Below are 24,618 nucleotides of genomic sequence, written 5' to 3'. Positions count from 1 at the left end.
CTTGTCATAAAAAAAGAAAACTTCTTCACTGCCAACCCAAGCTTGCTGTTACCTCTCTGGCAGGGAGAGGTTGTGACCTCTCACACAGGTTAGTAGAGATGTTGATAGAGTTAATAAAGAGGGGTGGAAATAGAATAGGGGTTTAGCAAGTTTACTCCACAGTGCAACGTGGGAAACTCACGGATTGAGTACCTTTTGTGCTCCCACTGGTGTCATACCGAACAGCGGGCCAGTCTTCAAAAGAAAGACGTTGAGGACGGAGGTCTGAATTGTAGGGTTCAATTGCATCCGGTTCGGCATACACTGTTAGTTTTGAGACAGCCAACGCTCTGATTTACGCCCGGAGGGGCAGGGAGCAAAATGGCAGCCGGACGCCTATAATTCATGGCCAGTGTCACCGGGGAAACCCAATCCTTCACCTTGACTGGCAGTCCAATCAGCACGGGTGGGAAAAGTGGAACCCCAGAGGCTAGTTGAGATGACAGTTATGAGTACTGTATTTAACATGTCATTTCTGCACTGCGTAACAGGACTCATAATCTCGCTCTCTCTCTCTCTCTCTCTCTCTCTCTCTCTCTCTCTACAGTTGGCTTTTGGCTCATTCCTGGGTGTTCTCGGGCTGCGGCTGGAGGAAAACCGAAAACAACTGGTAAACTCACTCGCAACCGTATGGTTTCACACACATGTACACACACACACATGCACACTAGCCTACTAAACCCAAGGGCTTGTAGGGCATGAAGGACGTTCAATCTGGACGACTAGTGAAATCTTGCAGTTTTCTACATCGTATCGATAGAAGGCTACTGGTTTACTGTTGCTTAGAAAATGATACTTTCAAGAAATAAGGTAGGGGAGTTTGCGGTGTCACTGTCACTGTCACCTTCATATTGGGATAAATGGATCCTGTCTTATTTAGTAGGCCTATCTGTAGAGACATGCAGGTCTACATATTCGGATGCATTAACAAACTTAAGCAAATTTACTTCAGAGAGAAGAGCATAGCTGTATGGTCTGCTAGCTTTGAAAAAAGATTGTATTTCTATTGGTTTGGAGAGAACAATGACCGTAAGGTTCACATCCACCAATAGGCCTATTTTAAGATCTTCATGAAATTCTTAATCCACAGCCATGGCTACATCCTATCTTATGCTAAAGCTTTGTACTCTGTCAGACCTAAACAACAATATCGCATACAATATCTGCCGTTTACACATTAAAAACAGGTTATTAAAAACAGATAACAGTGTAAGAAATAACTGTATCAACCTGGACGTTAAAGCTCCTTACAAAACTCCTAGTTAGTTAAATAGTGTACAGTTAAGTTAAGTTACTGGCCAGCTAGTTGTTGTTAGAACAACCAACCCATTAATCTACAGGGACAAATTAAACAGTTGCCATACCTGCTTCAGTCAACGTAACAGATTCTCACAAACCACTGTTTTGTGTTTCTTCTTCGTGGCCAGAAGCTTCGTTTCGAATAGTATGACAGGTAGCTTCGTTTCATGGTGTTGCTGCGCTGTAGCCTAATTAGCTTCTAGCAAGCTAATGATATGGGGATCCTGTAGGGGGGTTTTGCACATGTCCTTATAGTCTCCTGCTTGAAATCATAGATTTCGCTTCTGTAGACTAAGGTAATCGGCTGTCTTCGGGGTCCACTTCCAGCTCGGGCCATTCACGACGCCCCTGGCTGGGTGTGCCTGCTTTAGATTTAGATGGCACAGGCACGTCCGGGGGAAATATGTAACTACCCTAGCGTCTCACACATACACACACACACACACACACACACACACACACACACACACACACACACACACACACACACACACACACACACACACAACCACACACCTTGTTTCACAATACTTTATGAAAAGGTTATGCAATCCTGCCTCTGAGGACTGCAAGCAATGTTTGAATGTTGAGTGTATTAGGTCTCTTCATCGCTTTCTGTGTCCCACCACACTGTTTGAGTCACTGATCTATAATAAAAGTGTTTGGAACTGATGAAATATAAAGCCCTTGTCTAGTAACTCAGGGAAGAGAAACATCTTGATGTGGTTAATGAAAAGCACATATATGTCAAAGATTTATGGCTAAAATACCTCACTGCCATCAAGGCCATTGTAATCATATCTGGGGTTAATATCATCCAACAGAAGTTTTGGAGTAGGATACGAGCCTCAACCATCTGGGGTCTTTAGTACTGGTGTCCTAAGAATGTACTGCAGAACAAGAATTTGATAGGCTTTTATGGGACAGAAAGTATAGAGGCAACAGGAAATGAGTGGGAGGGAGGCAGGAAGTAGAATTGAGACATGACTTCAGGTCAGACTTGAATGTATGAGTATCCATTGGTGTTGAACATTGAATCGGGTTATTTCACTTAGCCAGTCAAATTGGGTGACAGCAAATGACTTGGATCTTGAAAATGAGTCAGATTTATATTGTTTTTCTTTTGTCTAACCCAGTATAATGCAAATACATAGCCTCGTAAACGGGACATAGCTACTATGTTAGTAAAGGCTGGAAAGGAAGCGCATTTGTTCTGTGGTATTTATGACTAGCCTCCTGGCCTAGGTGCCAGTGCCTTTACTGAACATACCGTGAGTATGACTAAAAAACACTGGATCAAAGTACACAGCGAACCATGAGAACCATCCCACCACAAGGGAAACATTTCCACATGACAGATTCCACAGTGATACAGCGCTGTTGGTGACTATTGGTAGCTCACTTGCCAAAATGTATTCTGGTGCTAGCATGTCTTGACAGATCCCATAAACTATTGGGCTTAAGTAGCCTAGGTTAATGAAAATGATTCTTCTTTTTGGTTGTTTTTTTAATGCAGTCATTTCTTTCCATCTCTATTGTGTAGGCTACATGGGGTCTCGTTTAAAAGTTCATAGTTCAGCCTGTCCTGATTTAAACTATTGCCAAATGATTTTGCTATATTATCTACAACATGAAAGGATTTGCAGACTTGCAAATTACTTGTTTTGACACCATTTGAAGTTATGTGGCGGAAGTAGCTGTCCAAGATGGAGATGGGTCTGGCATGACTCAGATTGGACATTGACACAGTTCCTGGCAGGTTTGAGTCAGATGGACTTGGACTGAACTTCAAAGAATCCCATAAGCAGTTTCTCATGAAAAGCTGTACAAATTAGTAATGGAAAAGAGCTATTTTATATCCAAGTCACAACATTCCAGTGATTTTCTGTCGGTTGACTGTTATTTGTGAATTATTTATGTTCATGCCACAAATAGCCTAGTGGCACAGGAGTGTGTCTCAGTTACTCAGTTACAGTTACAGAGACACCCTTCTCTGTTGCTCAGAGAATAGCCTACCTGACAGTAAGAAGGTATGCACACCAGTCTGCACATAGAATGAGCCTAAATCACTTTCCTGTCCCGTGTACAATGTTTAGAGGCGTTGGCGAGGCGTCTTTGTTGCGGATTCGGCTCGAAGGACCAGTTGATAGAATCTAATGAGCACGCCAAATTTAAAGAATGAGCCGGGAAACGTAGTCAGAAGAATACAGGGGAATGGAGAAAAGACCACACCCTATAGGTAATGGCAGGAAGGGAAGACAAGGGGAGGGGTCACCTGTGGGGGAGTGGGTCCTCTGATGGGGGGGCGGGTTGAGGAACAGAGGACAAAAGGTGTGGGGGGGGGGTTGTTCCAAGCAGGAAAGAGGCTATCCGAGAATCTGAATTTTCAAATATGCCATTTGAATGCTAATGAGTCAGGTCTCAGCTATTTGCTCATACTGAGACACAGACAGAGTACATACCCAGGGGCATGGGTTGATTGGGATGATTCAAAATAATGCAGGAACTCAGTTCATGTCTGACACAACAGGAGCAATAGCAATATTCTGTTCAATCAAGTCCATCAGCACAGAGCCTTAAGTTTGTTGTCCACATTATTCACATTTTGATTGTTACTGTCTGCTTGGTTATAACATAATATAAGAAATGTGTAGATGAGTAGATGGGTTTCATAGCAAAAGAGAGCAGAGATGCGGAGTCAGGAGTTTAGGATAACCAAGACATTTCACCACCTGGGAAAGCAGAGTAGCACATTTAGACATCTCCTTGGGCTTGTATGTTCTTTGCCTTCCTGATCCAAATTAACACTCCTACACAAGTGGAAGCCACTTCTCATTCAACTCGAATAAGATGTCCACACATGTCTCACTTATTGTGAGCATAAACTTAAGATTTTATCATGACCAGTTTTAGGCTTAACCATATAAAAACTCCTACCAGCTTAAATCGATGGAGTTTAATTTGATTCTCCTAGATAGCTAAATTGGTCACTGCACATCATAACGTCACGGAAATGATTGCAGGCCAAATGGCATGATTGTGCTCTGAAAGAAACACCCACTTAAAGTTAAAACCTGGTTTGCATGAAGCCATGGCATTTAAGAGAAGGGAAGTCGTTCACACCAAACAAGTTGATGAGGTAATGATTAATTATAACCTTAAATAGCAATCAAAACATTACTGAAGCAGTAAGATGGCATAATTGTGCCCCGAAAGAAACACCCACTTAAAGTATAAACCTGGTTTGCATGAAGCCATGGCATTTAAGAGAAGGGAAGTCGTTCACACCAAACAAGTTGATGAAGTAATGATGAATTATAACCTTAAATAGTAATCAAAACATTACTGAAGCGGTAAGAAGGCTACAGGGGTGGGCCAGACCAACATGATAAACAGAAGGCTTTTAGTTTCAATGTGAGAAGGTAGATACCCTTACAAGCACACGCACAAAAAGCACAAACACATCGTTTTTGCGAATGCTGAAGGTTCATTTTTAAGATATACTTATGGTTGTCCTTAGTTTGAGTTATTTTTCTCAAGTTTGCAGGTCCAACATTTTTAGGAGATCTCTACAAACATTCATGCTGAGCAGATGGCCACAGTTCATGCTACTCACTATCACACTACACTGTCTACCATGAGAAAAGGTCCTATAAAATAAGATATATATTATTTCAAACCCCCATAAATCTGGATTATAAGAGGTGGTTAACTTTTTATTCCAATACGATAAATTCAGGGGTGTGATTTACAGCAGGCAAATAAGAAAAGCTCCTCTTCACTGTTGACATACGGAGAGGGCCCTGGTTTACTATCAGGCCCTGGCAAAAACTGGATCAGTGAAAATAGTGCTATTGGTAATATACACTGATCACTTATCCACTGAAAGTTCTCATGCCACCCTTTGTGAAAAAAGCCTGTTTCACATTTGTTAGCCTGGATGTAACATCAGCCTTTGAGTTTTCTATCTATGAAGTCTTCCTGAAATATGTTTGTGAAAGCCACTATGTAAACACAAGAGATGTTACTGTAATTAATATGCCTAGGTTTGGCTTCTCAAAGAGATTTATAGTGGTTTTACTGAGCTGAATGGCCTCTCCTGTCCCCCTAAAAGGGTTTGGAATATATTTTCACTACTGAATATGACAATGAACATGAATGAATGCGTGAATAAAGCTCTCTGCTGTGTTTATGGCTAACATGCTGTTCCATGGCGCAACCGAACAGTGTTTATGTGTGTTTACATTCGTACAAATACAGTGGATTGAAAGTAAATGTGAAAGTCCTTTCCCATTCAAAGAGTCTCCTGATATGGTTACACACACTTACAGATATGCATGATTACATTAGCGCACGGACACACACACACACACACACACACACACACCCATACACCATTCACTCACACTCAACACATACATGAGCACGCAGACAATCTCATACTCAACACACCAACACAAACGAGCGCCCGCACACACTCACACACACACACACACACACACACACACACACACACACACGCACACACACACACACTCACACACACACACTCACACACACATGCTTCCCACCCACGCCAGGCTCTCCCTGCTGTGCTGGAGATCCTGTGGTCTGTCCTCCTCATCTTCTTCAGTGAATTTACGAGCTGTTGTTCTGTTTTTCTCCTCCACAAGTGCTGGTTACACTTTCAAACGGCTTTTTCTTAACTCTCCCAAATGAATACACACACAACACATGCAGAAATGATTCACTCTCTCTTTCACCTCTTTCACACTCACACACACACAGACCTCATACATACTCACAGGCGTTGTATACACACGCATATGTACGTACACACACACACAGGCCTTATATACACACTCACACACACAGATCTACACTCATATACACATGTATGCATTCTCTTGCCTTCTCTCTCTCTCTCTCTCACACACACACTCACACCCATATGACTGACTGAATTCAGACTGATAAAGGAGACCATCTCTCTTGTATTTTATTGCAGACTCCCCTCCTCATACACAAACCAACACCTGTGTTCCCATGACATGAAGATGGATGCGGTACCATCTATTATCTTATAATAGTAGTGCATCGCTTCAGCCCCATCCTCTTTTCTCTTCACTCTGCATTCCTTTCTTGTCTTTCTTCCGTGCATAGTCATGTTTAAGATAGGAGTGCATGCAATGTCCTCGTAAAACGTCAATTTTCAATTTCATGCGTGCAATATGTGCGTTTGTCCGAGTATATGTGTGTGTGTGTGTGGGGGGGGGGGGTTGTGGGGGTGTGTGTGTGTTGGTGTGTGTGTGTTGGTGTGTGTGTGTGTGTGTTGGTGTGTGTGTGTCTGTGCTTCAATCTCTGTGTGTCTGATGCTTTAGGGCCATAACTGTTTGGCGTGTAGCGCAGGCCTGCTGTGAGGAAAATGCACATTCTGTGTGTGTGTGTGTTTGTGTGTGTGTGTGCGTGTATGTGTGTGTTGTCTACTGGATTCACCAGAGAAAGTGATTTTGAAACTTCATTCCTTTCTCAAGACCACTGTTAAACATCGGGTCTACAAATGAGCCGTGCCCAATTGCAGTCGGTTAAAGATTGTTACTTGGACCACCCTGTTTCAACGGGTCCAAAAAGCAAGCCCAAACACCCAACGGGGTTTTGCATCAAATGTTTCAGTAATCTAAAGCTAAATTTGCACACCTTGTTCAAAGCTATAGAATTTAAACGCAGCCATTTTAGACTATTCAGTAGACCAGACACTTCAGTCCAATGCTTTATGATGGGTAAACTTCACACAGTTTCTGTGGCAGTGTAGAAATGTTTAAGGATGGGACTGTGAGAGCTGTAGGGTGGAAAGTGCTCTGAAAATGGAAGAAAAGGGCCAAGAGTCAGTACATCAGAGGAATTGTCTCAAATCTCCTTGTAAGGCTCTTAGTTCCTGGGACCCTTTTACTTGGGCAAGCAATGAGAAACACAACTGATGTTGATTGTGGAGAGTCACTTTTACATTATAATGCGCATCTGTCTTCTGATGTTTGTCTGAAGTGATTCACTATTGTTTCATATCCCTTCTGTCACTGGCTCTGCCATTTGGCCTCCTGTTTCGCACTTGCTCTCTCGTGGGCCCTCCCTTCTCCCCTTCTCCTGGGCACAAGGCATCGTGAGGGCACACCTCTGAAACTTAATCACAACGTCATCTTGTGATGAATGTAGCATCTTAAACTAGTGGAAGACATTCATATTTAGTCTTCAGTAGATTCTTACAATATGGGCAGTAGTCTGACCATAGTTTCATTACAGTCTTAAGTGTCTGTATATGATTGTGTTGTTGACTAGAATCTAACTACTTTAGCTCTGCATACTTATCAGCCTCCCTGACACCTCTGTCCAGACAGCCAATCATGGTGTTAGTTGGGCAAAAGAGCATTGTTTTAGGAAACTAACCAATCCCGTAGCTTGTGGCAAATACATAGTCCTGAGGTATAAAAAGCATAGGAATGAGTCCTGAGGTATAAAATGCTTCCTTGGCTCTTGTTGTCTGGCCCTCTTTTTCTCTCTCTCTCTCTCTCTCTCATTCTCTGTCTCTCATTCTCTGTCTCTCTGTCTCTCTGTCTCTCATCTCTTCATCTCACTCACTCCCTCATTTGGGTTTGTTTATGTATTGAGGTTTATGTGTTTTAATTGGCAACTATGATACTTGACTACTGGCAACCATTTCATTTAAGACTATCGTCTTATGGCTGTTAACATCAATTTGGATTTATGTCTCAGTCTGAATCTGGTCTATAATGCATTCTTCTGTCTCATAAAATTCAGACATGCTTAAGCATTCCAGCCTGGTGTTTTCTGTCGGCAAAATGTCGGCTTCGTTACACTACTTTTGAAAGATGAAATGGAGACGGGAACATTATTTCACATTACCTTGACAGTTACCATGTGCAGTATGCATGATAGCCAGCATGTATAGAAGTTAGGATGACAGCATGCCAGCATGCCAGCATGAAAAAATCTTTTTCAAACTATATTAGTGAAGTGTGTAGAAAACAATGCACAGAATTGCAACAGTAGGATTATATGGAATGATTAATGGAGTGAATGAAATGAGTGAATAATTGAACCTTAATAAGGCTTTATCCCAATCAGTTCCTGTGTAAGGTTAGGATACAGCCAGTGATGCTGATTCAAAACATTCTTCATTGTATTTGATGAAATACATCTCGTATTGGGTAGCTACCCATACAGTGTTTGAGTGTACTATATTGCAGTATACTATATATGCATATATGCATCAGTCAGTCAGTCAGTCAAGTCAGTCACACACACAAGCTCAACATAACTTTGTACATATTCCAGTGCTTACTTAGCCAACAGTCAAATAGTATCCCGATTATATGGCCAAAAAGCCTAGAATACTCTCACTTTCTGGCCTCAGTCCTGTGAAATCGAGCAGGTGGGTTAGCTCTTTTGGAATACTTCTCTGTACATCTGTAGCAGATGAGACACACCTGGGAGGCGTTAATGATCCAGTCTTGGAGAGAAGTCAACAAAGCGTTCACAGGGTTGTGTGCGCACGCGTGGGTGTATGATAGAAACAGCTCCCTTTAACCTCAAACAGAGGTTAAATAAACACACATGCTCTGAGGGTTAGACTGTATGCTCCCTCCATCAATCATCAAAGCAACACTTGCTAAATATGCCTATCAACGAGAAGATAGAAACTCAGTTCAGTTGGCAGGACAACTAAAGTCTGGTGGATTCTTGATAAAGATTATGACTTTGGTTAGTTTCTTCATACTCAGCATATGTGCGTTGTCATGTATGTTGTGGGAAGAATAAAATGTTAAAGTAATATCTGTGAATTGGGGTATGTGGACAAGATTCTGCTTACAGTCTCATTTAGTGAGTTATTGTGATGTACATTCAGCGGAATGGTTTTGTCTAATTTTTACACAATGCTTAAGTAGCAACCTGCATTCAACTTACAAAAGTTGTCCCATTTGACACATGTTTAGGTTTAATTCAGACCTGGAAAGACTGATGGATAGACTTGCCTATTCGTCTCAATCAGAGCTCAGGTAGCGCTTTCAACCCAGCAGTGGACTTCCCTTTCTTATTTGTCCGCTAAAAGTGATCATGGTGATAATTGTATGATTACATGTAGAAATATTGGAAACTTAAATTCAGCGTGAAAAATCATTGCCAGCATAATCAATTCCAGCATCTAATCAGGAACAGGCTAACTGGTTGAAACCAGTGTTACCAGGCTGTTTTTCATCACCTTGGGTGGGTACTGGAAATTCAGGGAATATGGTGTTTTAGTAATTGTTTTATTATGTAGACTGGTTTTACCAGAGTGGGTGGTTTTTCAGCACTGTGTAGGCAGCATGTTGTCTGTTCGACCTGGCAACCCTAAGGTAATCCACTATAGCCTGCCCCATGTTATTAGTGGATTGTGCTTTTAATTTTTTATTTGCCACATTCCTTAATGCTATCTCTAGCTAGTTAGCTACTCAAGTGTATAACATTAACAGTAAACATCCTGTGGCTTGGGTTATGCATTATGACAGAATTCAACTGATTACGTTTTTTTATTATTGTTTTGTCAATTACTATGAAACAAATTCATAGAACTACCGAATTTGACATCATAACATGTTCTTGGCATTTTACTGGATGCTTCTAAAACTGGTTGTAAAAGGTTTTCAATGAGCATGGACTAATGTCAAACTGTTTTCAAGTGAACTGAAAGAGATTCACATTGTGGAAAAAAATCTGACAATTTGTTTTGCATAGACTTTATGGCAAAGTAAAAAAAGAGCATAAAGAATCTAAGTGCATATGAATAGCTGCATTTGATGAGTGGAAAATCTGTTTGGATATCTTAATTTGGTTTATTTGGTTTGATTAATTTATGTGCCCCAAATTCCTTTATGTGTTGTTGTCCTAATTCTGGGCTTGATCTTAACATTTTCATTACAGATGAAATGGACCAAGATTAATGTGTGTGTGTGTGTGTGTGTCCAAATATGCCCGTCTCTATGATGGTGGCATAGCTTGTAAACCAAAGACTCTGAGAGCAATGAGTTTCATGCTTTATATATACTTTATTTGTCTCTGTGTCCCATGAAGCAGAACCAGGATTAATGAGTTCCAGGTTTGGAAAAGAGAGAGAGATGGAGATTAAAATGGAGTGAAGAACTGGAGAGAAAGGCTAAATTAAAAGGAGAAAGAGAGAATGAGTCCTGTGTTTCAGTGTTTCTGCATTGAGCCTGGGTTGCCTAACTTTCAGGCCTGTTTCGCTGTAAAATGGATGACTCCATCCAAGGTTTTAGCATGTAAAACATTGTTTTCTTTGGACAAAGTCACAGAATAATGCTATGAAATGTCTAGCAAAAGTGTATGTCTGTGGTCCAAAGCTGTAAGAACTGTCACCCTCAGGTCTGGCACCAGTTGAACGGTCAGGTACAATGAGGTGTCTCCAAAGTGTGCCTTACAGTCCCAGAGAGGACTGCAGTAGGCTATAGACGATATAGACTTTCTTTAAGTGGTTAAGTGTATGTATGTGTGTGCATGTGTGTGTGTATTTGTTTGTGTGTGTGTGTATTATGTAAGTACGTGCATCTGGTACGTGCACATAGGATTGTGGGTGCTTTAAGAATGCAGAGGATCCTCCAACTGCATCCTTGAAAATTCTCTGAGCGATGGACTCGGCCCCTGGTAGAATTCAGGATCGTAGACATCGGAACAGTCCTTTCGCAGGTTTCAATGATGTATCATCCTTAAAACACAACCGTCAAGGATCCTTCCTTGACTTTGAGAAACACCCTCTGGCTAGTGATGTTACAAATGACACAGGCTTCGAAGCTTGTGTCGCGAAAGTGAAGCACTTCCAGACGGAGCTTGTATAGAGGCTTATATCGTTTTGCTGAAATTACATCACTGGTGACATCCGAAGCCTCATTTGAGTCAAGTGCTTCGCAAATTGGTTCGTTCGTTCACTTTTGGCGGGACGCTTCGACTATAAGATGTCCCAATTCCCATCTCGTACTCGTTGGTTTGTTGTTGGTGGTTGTAGATTTAGCGGTAGTTGGAGATTTAGATTGTTTGCTTTTGTTAGTAGTATAGATTATTTGAGATTGAGTTATGGAGCCAGTTAGGAAGAGAAAGTCGTCACCCGTGTGGGAATTCTTTGATTTGATTTCTCTTAACCCTTAAGAGGCCCAGGCCTGTTTGACTTTTTTAGGAAGTCTCACATGCCTTGATGTTTTTGTATATTTCCCCTAACTAAAAGTATATGCACAAGCGGCATATATGATTATATTCTAGATGGCCTCAGCAATAATAACATGAGAGTAAAAGGAATGTAGTAAAATAAAATGTTATTTAAATCAAGTGTAAACACACCCATACAAAAACCTTCATTCAGAGGTGCTCAGAATTTGTACAAAAAAACATTGTAAAGTTTTCGGACCGAGACTTGTAAACATAGGTGTTAGCCATACATATGCGAGTTTAGCATTCAGAAAGTGTGTGTTGTTTCACTACTACATATTTATAATTTCAGAATGATCTGTTCCTCTCCAAAAAAAGTGTCCCTATTAAATGCATATTGATGAGTTAGATGTAAACAACGTGGGACACCTCAGTCAAAGACAATGGCCATTAAGTAATGGACCTGGAATGTCTTTGTGGCCCTCTACCCCCTACAGGTTTTCTTGACACATCATGACCCAATAGTGATCACTGAATTACCATACCCTTATCATATGAATAGCTATCATTTGCTAATGGGCAGGTCGTAGGAGCTGAAACCTCACTCAGAGACTGAAATGTGCAAGGGATTAGTTATATTCTCCTTACAAAGTGATTATTTATATTTTAGTTTCAATATAAAGGGTCCAAGGTTGCGGTGGGTGTTCTTTTTATGTCTCTAGGACAAAAACTCGTGGAGCTTTAACAACAAGTGGGAAAGGGCCTCTTAAGAGTTGATAAGGTCTGTTTGTAGCTTGTATGACTTCCCTGACATTACCCTATTATTGTGTTATTTCATGTTGTCACGGTCCTTAGTTTAATGAGTATCTTTTTTATTCGTAGGAGAAATGTATGATTTGTGACAAGCTACTTAGTTACAGTAATAACACCTTATAGAGTCTCACAGTTACACAAAGCACTTTAACCCCCTTTTCATTGTATTCGCACACAACGAAATTTGAATTAATGGAGGTACGGTTTTTTCACCATACATTTTTGTGCATGTTATTTTAGCAGGCCTTGCGCACCACAACAAATTGAACAAATTCACTGTCCCGAGAATCATTGTTACACCGTATTTTTATTGACCAGCAGGTGTCACTAGAGTGCATTCGAAGCTTCGAGTAATTAACCTTTTTTCAACACGCCTGGCTGGAAAGCTTTGAAGGTTCATGAAGGTTCATGAATTTCGCCATCACTACCTCTGGCGCTGTTAGCCAGGTAGTTAGCTAGCCTCCTATGCTAAGCTAAGCTATTGCAGTTGTCTACTGTACCCATGCAGTTACTTAGCGAGTAGTTAACACTAGCTAGCCAAGGTGCCAGAAGTGAACACATATAGGTAATTATAAAAGCTATTGCCTTATTGTATTAATAAAACATGATAAAGACTTTTGTAAAGCTTGTTGAGCTAAACATATTTGCTTGTGACAAAAGTGTTGAATGAACACTTTTTAATCCTCTCGGCCGGCAGTTAAACCCTTGGTCACTGATAGCAGGTAAACTGCTGAAGGGCTTAGCACGTTAGATCCAATTGGCTGGCGTGTTGACCTTCTCCAATCAGAATCCCAGAAATGAGTAACAAAAAAAACAAATGGATTTTTCATGTTATTGCAATAAAATACCACACCAAAACATCATAGACTATGATAATGTATTAACTATAAATCAAACCCAGACCAATTATATGACCATATGGCACCATTCTGTAAGCTTACGCAAAGTTACATATTCCCATTCACTAACATGGGGAAAAAAATGTCCTTATCCCACCTTGGTACCCCTGATTTTCACAATGAATGTAAGTGAATGGCAACGTCACAGGCATAGCCAGTCCAAGTCTTCCGATGTCAATGGATGGAACGCTGTATCATTGATACCATTGATCTCTCAATAAACCCCTTTTCGTTCATACAGAAGTGTCCCGGATCCGCATAACGGATCTCTGGCAGATATGGGCCAGCACTGATCCAGCTCCGTTTCAGTATGGTCCTCCGTGTTCCGATTATCAGATCACGGATCCGCTTATCAGATCTCAGCCAGCTCCAACGGCTTCATTGTCTGCATTTTAAATAATTTACTCGCCAAGAAATAACTTTACATTGTCCCAATATCAAGAAGCTGTGCACAAGCGCCATACACGGCATTGGGACGCACCTGTCAACACTAGAATGGTGTCACTCTCTTGAAAACTGTGACTGGACAAGCTGCGCCAAAACCCAGCATAATAATAATAGTCATAATAATAGTAATAATAATAACAATAAAACTAATAAAACTGAAACTTGCACAAACACAATCACACAACAATCATAAAAAACTGGAAGCAGAGGTGCCCAGACAGAGGTGGAAAACAGAAAGGATAGGTTGAGAACATAGTGGTCTTCCCAAGTATGTCATTTGGGATTCAGCTCCCACCCTAAAGCTAAATAGCACACACACAAATATGCACACAGATAAACACACACACTCACTCTCACACACACACACACACACACACACACTCACACACACACACACACACACACACACACACACACGCACAAACACACAGATTTACTTGTAGGTACAATTCCATAACTAGTACATTCAATATTATTTCCAGGGTCCATGTGTATGAATCAGTACTCCCTTTAAATAATGTTCTTGCAGTCAGTATTTCTGTTTGTCACCGCACTTTGACAACACAGATCTGTTTTCTGTAATGCCAGTAGAGCAGACCCTGATTTGAATTGAGAGCCACATATGTATGGTGTTCTGCACCGGGCTCTCTGCCAGGGTTCCTAGAAAGTCTAGGCTGCTGTATGAGCATGCAGGGAGTGGCTGGGAATGGGGGTGGGGGGGTCTACTGTGTAATGAGCTGAGGCTGAATGCATGTATGTGTGCGCGGGCAGCCCTGAGTGTGTTCAAAGAGTGTGAACTTATGTTTCTGTGTCTTATTTGTGTGTGTGTGTGTGTGTGTGTGTGTGTGTGTGTGTGTGTGTGTGTGCATGTCTGCATTTGTGTGTGTGTGTGGGCTTGGGTATGCGTGTCTGTGTGCACATGTGCGTGTATGAGTGTGTTCAAAGAGTGTGCCAAGAACTAATGCCTCTGTGTCTTGTTTGTGTGTGTGTGTGCGTGTATGTATGTGTGCGCGCGTGTGCGTGTGTGTGTGTGCCTGTACATATTCTCAAATGGGACTTGGATCTGCTTACATATGACTAGAGCGGCTACTTGCACATATGTGAGTGCCTACCAAAGTCTATTGTACACCCCCAGCTGGGAGCCAACACGCGTGAATCACACGGTGTGTGTGTGTGTCTGTCCATATGGACAGGTGCATTCCCTTCAGTTGAGAAACGGCTAAGTTCTCATGCTGACAAGCCAACTGGATGGATGAATCAAGTGATCTCCTCTAATCCCTTGCTCCTAAATCAGACCCTTCTGCTGGCTGACCTCTTGACCTCTGTCCTCTCCTGCCTCAGCTCTGTTTCCTGTCTTTCGTCCCTCTGGTGTCTGTGCTCCTCTCGTCCTGTGTGGACGCGGCGTGATTTGTCTCTCTCATCCGTTTTCTCCTCGTATTTTCTCTTTAATGTCTCCTTCCACATTCTCACCCCGCTCACCTTCCGTGCTACTGTGCCACCTTTACAGGGCTGCTGCAGATGTTCCTCAGGTGTTCCTCAGATGTTCCTCAGCGGTTCCCCCATGTGAAAATATTTGACATATGGTCAGCTTAGTCTAACTCTGACCTACCTGTTAACTGTTAGCTGTCAACCTTGACGTCAGCCTAACCCCAGCCCGAATGCTAGTGTTGTTTTTTTCTTGCTTTCCTCAACAGAAACACAGAAAAGGAAATTAAAAAGTTCTTCAGAGTAAACACAGCAACATTCACTTTCTTTAGTTTGTCTGGTCTATTCTCTGTATTTCCTCTGCACCTTGTTTTCTGTCAGTTTATTCGGTTTCTTTCTTCCTCTCCTCTTTTTTTCACTAAGCTCTCTCTCTCTCTTTTTCTCGTTTTCTCTCTCTCTCTCTTTCTCCTATCTTCAGTCAGTTGGTCTTGGCAGATGCACAGTGGAACTCCCAGGAGACATTATTGTATTTTAAAGCAAACACTATATGACATATTGAATTTGTGCTCCAGTTTATACAGAAATTTATCACAGCTGTTAAAGCCAGACAACTTTAATGGGGCCTCAGATGACCACAAGGAAAGGATCTGGATGTGTGTCCAGTTTTATTCTATGGTGTGTTTAAACTGTAGCAAAACTAGGGTCGGCTGGGGACGACTTCTTGTGTTCACTCTCACTCGCACGCACACAAACAAACACACACACACACACACACACACACACACACACACACACACACACACACACATCCAGAAGTGAACAGATAGTCTAATCTAAACATTAAAGTCTGATCTGTCAAGTCTTTACTCACAGTGGCATGTGAACTTGTGATCTTGTGCACGAGGCCTAACCCGAGTCCGTGTCAGCTGTTGGTAAATGGTAAGGGGGCCAATCAGTGTTGAGTTGTTACGGAATCATTTTAATTTGTATCATGAACCATTTATCTGGATACATCACTTATTCACATCATCTCTGTGATTCGCTGATTTGAGTGTGGAAAGCATGTGACACGTGACAGTGTAGCTGGCCAGGGTCCTGCAGTGAACAGTTTTTTTTTTTGTAATAGTATTTTAAGATTCGTATGTGTTATGTTTGTGACAAGAACACTCATTGTAGGTCTGATTTCACACATTTCTGAGAACTTTTGCAACCATACTTATATTACAACTATAGTTATATATGGTCATTTCATCTATACTAGAATGTTATTGAAATAAAATAAATTCCAAAATCACAAGTTCTTGTTAATATTCAGAACAGTAATCATGAGTAGTCCTGTAGTGTAGTTTAAAGAAAACTGAACAGATAGTATGTGTTGACCATTCCGATATTCTACTCACTCAAATTATCCTTCAATAGGCCTATGCATGAATTTAGAAACAGGCATTTATTTTGGAAAGCCATCTCTGTGCAACTGTTTGACACAACAGTATAGGACTACTTTTAGTTTAATATCATGTTTGAGCACTATTTACAATCTTACAACTGAATACAAGGCATAATAATTACATAATGTGTAAGTAGTTAATTTAACTTTTAATGAGATAACATTTATAGATCCAGCTATGTTCTGAATGTCATGCAAATGTCTAAAACCAAGCTAACTTCACAGCGGTCATCAATCCATCACACACCCAACACTGGACTGGGGCATTAAGCAGTGGCAGTGGTTAAGACAGGGTGTGCATAACCAGAAGGCCAGAAGAAACAAAAAAATAAGCCGCAATTTCAGTGTAAATAGCTGATTTTGTATTGAATTTGCAAATTGCAGGGAACTGGAGGGACTGACAGTGAGTGGGAGAGTTAGGCCACATCTGCTCTCTCTCTCTCTCTCTGTGTCTCTCTCTCTTTCTCTCTCTCTTTCCCTCTCTCTCTCTCTCTCTCTCTCTCTCTCTCTCTGCATGGAGGGCTGTTGGTTCAGCCCAGCAGTGAGGTGAGCTGCTGAGGAAATGAACACACTCACTCGGGGACCAGAGGAGGCCAGAACAAACACACATGTACACTAACAGACACACACACATACATACACACTCACACTTACAGACACACACACATACATACACACTCACACTTACAGACACACACACATACACACTCACACTTACAGACACACACACATACATACACACTGACACTTACAAACACACGAACATACATACACACTCACACTTACAGACACACACACATACATACACACTCACACTTACAGACACACGAACATACATACACACTCACACTTACAGACACACACACATACATACACACTCACACTTACAGACACACACACACATACATACACACTCACACTTACAGACACACACACATACATACACACACACTTACACTTACAGACACACGAACATACATACACACTCACACTTACAGACACAAACACATACTGTACATACACACTCACACTTACAGACACACACACATACATACACACTCACACTTACAGACACACACACACACATACATACACACTCACACTTACAGACACACACACATACATACACACTCACACTTACAGACACACTCACATACATACACACTCACACTTACAGACACACACACATACATACACTGTCACACTTACAGACACACACACATACATACACACTCACACTTACAGACACACTCACATACACACACACACACACAAATCCAGAGACACTTACCACTCATCCACAGACAGAGATAAACATACAGACACACGGAGAGACAATCAGTCATGTTGCTCAGTGATTTAGTCTCTGTTGTCTCTCTCTCTCTCTCTCTCTCTCTCTCTCTCTCTCTCTCAATCTCTCTCTCTCAATCTCTCCTCCCTTCAGTTGATTGCCTCCATCGTGTTCCTCAGCTTCGGCATCATGGCCTCTTTCCTGTCTGTGCTGGTGGATGGGGTGTTCATTCTTCTCAGTGTTGTGAGTATGGTTCTGCCTCTCCCTTTACACCTCACACTTCCTACAGCCTCTGCGGCATTTTCATGAGACAGCAGCCAATAGCATGCGTACAACCTACATCTGACTGTCTGTCAGTCCCTCCTGGACCTTGCAACGGTTTGTTGTGATTATTGCGGCCAAAAGTGATTGAATTTGCTGCAGGCAATTGCAAGCATTGTTGTTAAAATTGAGGTGATTTTGAGTTTTTTAGTTCAATTTCCTGCGGGAATTCCTAAAAATTGTGATCCCACCGGGATCTTGCGAGGGTTTTTTAATGATTCCTGCAGCCAAAAGTAAAAAGTATGTTTGCTGCGGGAATTCTCAAATTCGCAATCAATCGCAAAGAATGCAGAAATTCCTTGACTTTGCATTTTGTTTTGCGGAAACATTGCGGTAATAAGAGAAAATTGAAACCTGCAATTGTAAATCCTTGAATTTGTGAAAATGCAAGATCGCAAAATCCTGGAGGGGCTGGTCAATGCAAACATTGCTCCGCCCTAAGCATTGCTTGCAGCTCAGTTGCTGCTTATGCAGGGAGGTGAGTGCATATAGATTGAAACTCTACTGTAAGCTATCAACCCAAGCAAGTAAAATGCAGTGGACTAAAAACCATGTTGTGAAACTATCAAGGACACACACAAAAAGTCTTGCTTCACCAATCCATTAGAAAGCTGTGTCAAAAACATGTGAATGGCAAAACAACATTAAAGGCTATAGACTATAGTTAGCTAGCTAGTTTCAGCAGCCTTTTAAAGCAATGGGGTTACAGTAGCGTGATGTGTAGGTCATGCAATTTAAACACATATAATATAAATACATTTTTACCCTCTGTGAAAATTAAAATCCACAATAATGTGAAACTTGCTATCTATGTTAGCACACAGAGAATGAGTTAGGGCCAGAATAACAGCAAGGTAACATTCGGCACTTAACACAATACATATCTCCGTTGGAAGAACCTCACAATGTGGGTGCAGGGCGTGGTCCGAGTGAGAGGAAGGAGGTGGGAGGGAGGGGGCGGTGAGGGTCAGATGGACGGCAAGGAAGGAGCAAAGATGATGTGCCCTGTAGAAGCTCACATGTGCTAGAGGAAGGTGTGTTTTACTTCCTATTTGTTGTAGTAACCTAACATATTAATGCTGCCTCACTGTGTCCCTTGTCCCCTCATAACCCTGTCTGTCCTGTTTGTGTGTGTGTGTGTGTGTGTGTGTGTGTGTGTGTATGTGTGTGTGTGTGTGTGTGTGTGTGTGTGTGTGTGTGTGTGTGTGTGTGTGTGTGTGTGTGTGAGAGAGAGAGAGAGATGCCTCTCAGCACGGCCCCCTGTGTCTTGTCAGTTGTCAGTGAGGACAGTTTGTGATGTATTAGCTAGATAAAATCTAAGGAATTATATAGGTCAGTTATTTATATCGGGTGGAGACAAGTGAGGTGAGGTATGAAGATTCTAGCCAGTTGTGTAGAGCAGTTTTTGAGAGTGATTGCCCATTGATTACAGTTAGGCAAAACTTCCTAAGCCTGAGTCCCAGAAGTTGGATTGGTCAGAGGAAAGTAGCAACATCTCCTGCCCTGCTGATTAGGTTCTTGCCCTGAGGCAATACACTCATTACACAATTACACATTCATTTTTAAAGAAAATAACCAAATTCATGCATTACACAATCATTTTGAAAGAAAATAACCAAATTACACATTTGCAAGGCCAATTCATAAAGATGTGTTTGTGGTCTTGAGATTCATGATTTAAAAACTCACCATTGAGTAAAAGGTAGCCTACATCAAAATGCATGTTTCAATGCCCCAGCTTAATATCATGCTGCCTAGTCTTTTATGCTCAGCAGTAATGAAGCAGTCGAACACATTGCCAGCGATGACTGAAAATGACTAAGATATGTACACCTCACATATAATTGGTACGCTTTTTGCAGATGATGGTGGAAATGAAGTCAGAATTCACATTTATTTCAGCATGGTCCATTCTGTATCGGACAATACCCCTTCAAATCAAACCATGAGGCTGCAGTTAACGTGAAACCGAAGGCTTAACTGCTCCAACCGAGAATCAAACTATTATGGTTCACTGGAAGTACACATACACACACACACATGCATATCTTTAAGTTAAGCTTCCCTATGCATGGATTTTGTGAGCAACCCAGAAACCTTTTCGTCAGGATGCACAGCTTGCATTGTTGTGGGTTTTGTGTCTGTTCAGGGAGAAAAGACATGGCCTTGAGTAGATGTGTGGAGTTAGCGAAAGCCCCTGTGAGTAGATCTATGACCAAAAGGTTGCAGGTTCAAATCCCAGCTTGGTAAATACCTCAGAGGAGCCAAGGGGAGAAACTGTTGACCTGAGGTCATATTTGGAGACATGTGGCTATTAAAATTGATTACAGTGTGAGTCGCACGAATCAGTGTGAGAGCTTGGGAATGTGTGTGTTGTGTGTTGATACTGGCGTTGCCTCGTATTTAGTTGAAAGCCCTGTGTGGAGATCCAGATGACTAACCAGCATGTACTCAAACACTAACACATTCACACACAAGAACGTACACACTTTTGATGTGTGTATGTAGACATGCTTGTGAAACTGCCTTTACACAGGTAGTGTGTGAGTGTGTGTGCACGAGTGTACTGTGTGTGTATGTCTATTTCTGTGTGTGTGTGTGTGTCTTTGTGTGAGAAGTTCCTAACCTCATTAATCTCTCCTGTCCATATGATGACACAGGAGGTGCCTCTCTGTTGGTCTGGAAAGGGAAAACCCTGAGGAGGCAACACAACACCAACACCATTAAATAAAGCCATCTGTATGTGTGTGTGTGTGTGTGTACGTGTGTGTGTGTACATGTGTGTGTGTGTGTGTGTGTGTGTGTGTGTGTGTGTGTGTGTGTGTGTGTGTGTGTGTGTGTGTGTGTGTGTGTGTGTGTGTGTGTGTGTGTGTGTGTGTGTGTGTGTACATGTGTGTGTGTGTACGTGTGCGGCCGCATTCTCCAATTCTTGCAGAAGTCCTTTTTTTCGCACCTCCAGTTTCGCACATTTCAGTTATGCCCACAGCACTTAACTTCAAAATAAAAAGGCAAGCTCAGGAGAGAGTCTTGACGTTAACTTGAGTCTTAATCTCATTTATGTTGGCTGTTGGGAAAACATGGGACATGGTCCTTCTTGTTAACCTTGCGAATGTCATTCAAATTCCTGTAAAACGTAAACAAGACTATGATTCTGAAAATGAGAACAGGAGGAAAACTGAATGCTGAATGACCTCAGATGTAAAACAATTGTTTCTAAGTGTTACATAAACAAAGAAGAGAAATAACCAAATTACACATTTGCAAGGCCAATTCATAAAGACGTGTTTGTGGTTTGAGATTCATGATTTAAAAACTCACCATAGAGTAAAAGGTTGCCTACATCAAAATGCATGTTTCAATGCCCCAGTTTAATATCATGCTGCATAGCCTATTATGCTCAGCAGTAATCAAGCAGTCAAACACCTCGCCAGTGATGACTGAAAATGACTTAAGATATTTGCATCACACCAGCCAGCCTCTGAAACAAACCAGATGCAAGGACAGACGGAACACTCATTATTTTGATGAGGACCGGTAGAGAATGTGGATGATTACTGTGGCTTGCAAGATATTGATCCAGACGTCAGCAGAAGTGTAATGGATGACGGCTTCATGGTCATGTCAAAGTTGCTGGATGCACTGCACGTCAGTAATCGCAAGAATATCCTTACAAGATTGGAACACTCCAAGCCATTTCCTTTGCATTTGGTGAGTTTTATATTGTTACTGAGCTAGGCTAATAATTTACTTAGCTTGTTCACAAGAACATGTGATTAAAACATGTTTTTTTTCTGTTTAACAATGTAACATACCCTAACGTAGGCCGAATATGTCACCTTATGATACATTGTGAATAGAAAAAATGTAATGTTATTTCAGCAAATGAAAGCCTATATTTGATTCACAGATATTGTGCGCTTGTTCACACACGAATATTGTGCTTTTGGAACTTTATTTGTACATGAATTATAATGTTAGAAATATACTTGGCGTTTCGCCTTGTAGTGGCACTTAACTCACTACAGCCCTCAGAAGCACGTAGCTGAGAAGCGTGTGTCGAGGGCAGAGTGCGCGTCAATGGTGTTTACATTAGAAACGCACAGATTTGGGGTTTGCTGCACCCAAAGCACGTAACTACCTTCATGGCATGTGAATCATAGACTTAAGTCAAGGGCAGAATACACATAGGCTGAAAAGTGTGTAGCTGCTCGCTTTTTTGACTTGTGTGCATAATAGACTCACCTCATGAGATCCCTCAGCTCTCCCTGTAGGCACCGAGGCACCGAGGCACCGAGGCGCGGTCTGTACTGGGCCCTCAGGCCTGGTGCCGCTCATGCTGAGGGGTCGGTGTCATGGCACTCACAGGTAGTAGTAGTCTGGGTAGTAGAGGTTTAGATGGCAGTCTGGGTAGTGCAGGATAAGCTGGCAGTCTGGGTAATACAGATGGATTTGTTTGATTGTCTAGATAGTGGAGATTGATGGATTTATAGTCTGTGTAGTTAGTTTAAATGGATTGTTTAATAGTCTGGGAAGAACAGATAGATTGCCTGGTAGTCTGGGTAGTAGAGTGTTTGGTAGTTTAGGTAGTGGAGATGGATTGCCTTGGGGATTGTTGGTGTTATTTTATGTGTAAGAGAAAGTGCCATGATTGGGGTTTTAGGCCACTTCAGGACTTTCTAGTGGCCCCAAACCTTTTTGGGCATCTTCACACCTATATTTTAGGCCTTTTGTGCGGTAACTCCCACACTCTGCTTTCTATGACTGAGACACTGTGCATACTTACAGAGAGAAAATGGCTTTATTTTACCACAGCTGTGGAGAGTGTGTGTGTGTTTGTGTGTGTGTGTGTTGTGTGTGTGTGTGCTTGGCACACTTGTGGCCAAATTATGAGAACACATGTCTCGTAATATGCCAAGCTGTTTATAGTTGTGAATATGAGTTGCCCCCTCACTCAATATGTTTTATAACAGCATGTTTGAGTGCCAAAAAGAAACTCTAGCTAATGATTATGGCCTTTTAAATCAGGCAGAAGTTGCTGGAGATTGACTGAGGGACTTTGAAGGCAGTTGTACATGGGAATATCATAACCCTTGAGCTCATACTTATACATTTTTGCACATTCCACGGTGTACCCTAGCATTGACTTGCCTTTCTAAAAGTGTGATGATATCATTATATGCAGTGTGGAATATTAACTTATGTTATGTGAAGGAGAAAGTGCCATGATTGGGGTTTAAGGCCACTTCAGGACTTTCTAGTGACTCCGAACCTTTTTGGCATCTTCACACCTACATTTGAGCCCCTTTGTGCAGTAAGATGGACATGATCATGTTTACATTGATTTATTCAGCGCTATTTCAATTTAATGGAAGTAATGGCTCATGGCAATCAAACTTGAAAGTGCCTGGGAAAAGAATAAAGGTCATTGTTGAGAAGCGGCATCCTCACACTTAGCTGTCTATGACTGAGACACATGTGAATACTTACAGGCTTTATTTTACCACATTTGTGGATAGTGTGTATGTGTGTGTGTGGTGTGTGTGTGGGTGTGTGTGGCCGAGAGTGTTTGGCACACTTGTGGCCAACTTATGAGAATACATGTCTCCTAATATGCCAAGCTGTTTATAGTTGTGAATAGGAGTTTTTGACTCGTTTTATGACAACATGTCTGAGTGCCAAAAAGAAACTCTAGCTAATGATTATGGCTGTTAAATCAGGCAGAGGTTGCTGGAAATTGATTGGGGAGTTTGAAGCCAGTTTATAAACCTTGAGTTCATACATTTCTGCACATTCTATGGTATAACCTCATATTGACTTGCCTTTGTAAAAGTGTGATGATATCAATATGTACAGTGTGGAATAGTAATTTATGTCTTGAAACCAGTAGACATATTAACATATAATGTGCAGCATACATTCCTAATCTACAGTATACATATCCTTAACCCAGCTGTTTGTACATCAGTGTGCTGTTACACATTGTTACTAGATGTTACCCTGTACAATGCAGCAGTATAATTATAACAATAGCTGTTTACAGCAATATAAACATCAGGCCCTTCCTGAACCTCGAATGTCAGCCCTCACCCTGTGTAGCCTGTGGCATGTAGGTAAGGTGTTAACTACGTAAGGGATAACGGCCTTTCTCCTGTTATAAGAAAATATTGGACAAGTCAGAGGCAAAGAGCCAAAGAGTTTCTTCCACAAAGTCCAATATTTTCGTACAACGGGACACCTCGAAGACGGTTATCCCACTTATAGTGTAGTCTTGAGTTCTGCCATGTTGTAAAATGTATGTGCTTATGTGCTGAGGTGTTTTTTTTCCTGCTCCCACATTACTCCTCTAGGAGCATAGTCTGGGGGTCGCCTTTTTTTTCTCTCTTCCCTTTCCTCATGTTATGCTGCAATTCTTCCCTCAACCTTGTCTT

General features: G+C 41.6%; 1 protein-coding gene across 1 annotated transcript in view; it reads left to right on the top strand.

Annotated features, from left to right (window-relative positions):
• Positions 1-24,618, top strand: part of LOC105902801 (transmembrane protein 255B) — a 55,872-nt gene that overhangs the window by 4,915 nt on the left and 26,339 nt on the right. The window contains exons 3-4 of the mRNA XM_012830469.3: positions 587-649; positions 18,023-18,112. Of these exons, the coding sequence (XP_012685923.1) occupies positions 587-649; positions 18,023-18,112 (153 nt within the window). The remainder of the gene's footprint in view (positions 1-586; positions 650-18,022; positions 18,113-24,618) is intronic.

This window comes from Clupea harengus, chromosome 9, assembly GCF_900700415.2.
Source record: "Clupea harengus chromosome 9, Ch_v2.0.2, whole genome shotgun sequence".
Classification (NCBI taxonomy): domain Eukaryota; kingdom Metazoa; phylum Chordata; class Actinopteri; order Clupeiformes; family Clupeidae; genus Clupea; species Clupea harengus.
Note: the sequence above shows the minus strand (reverse complement) of the source record. Positions and strands in the feature narration are given on the sequence as shown.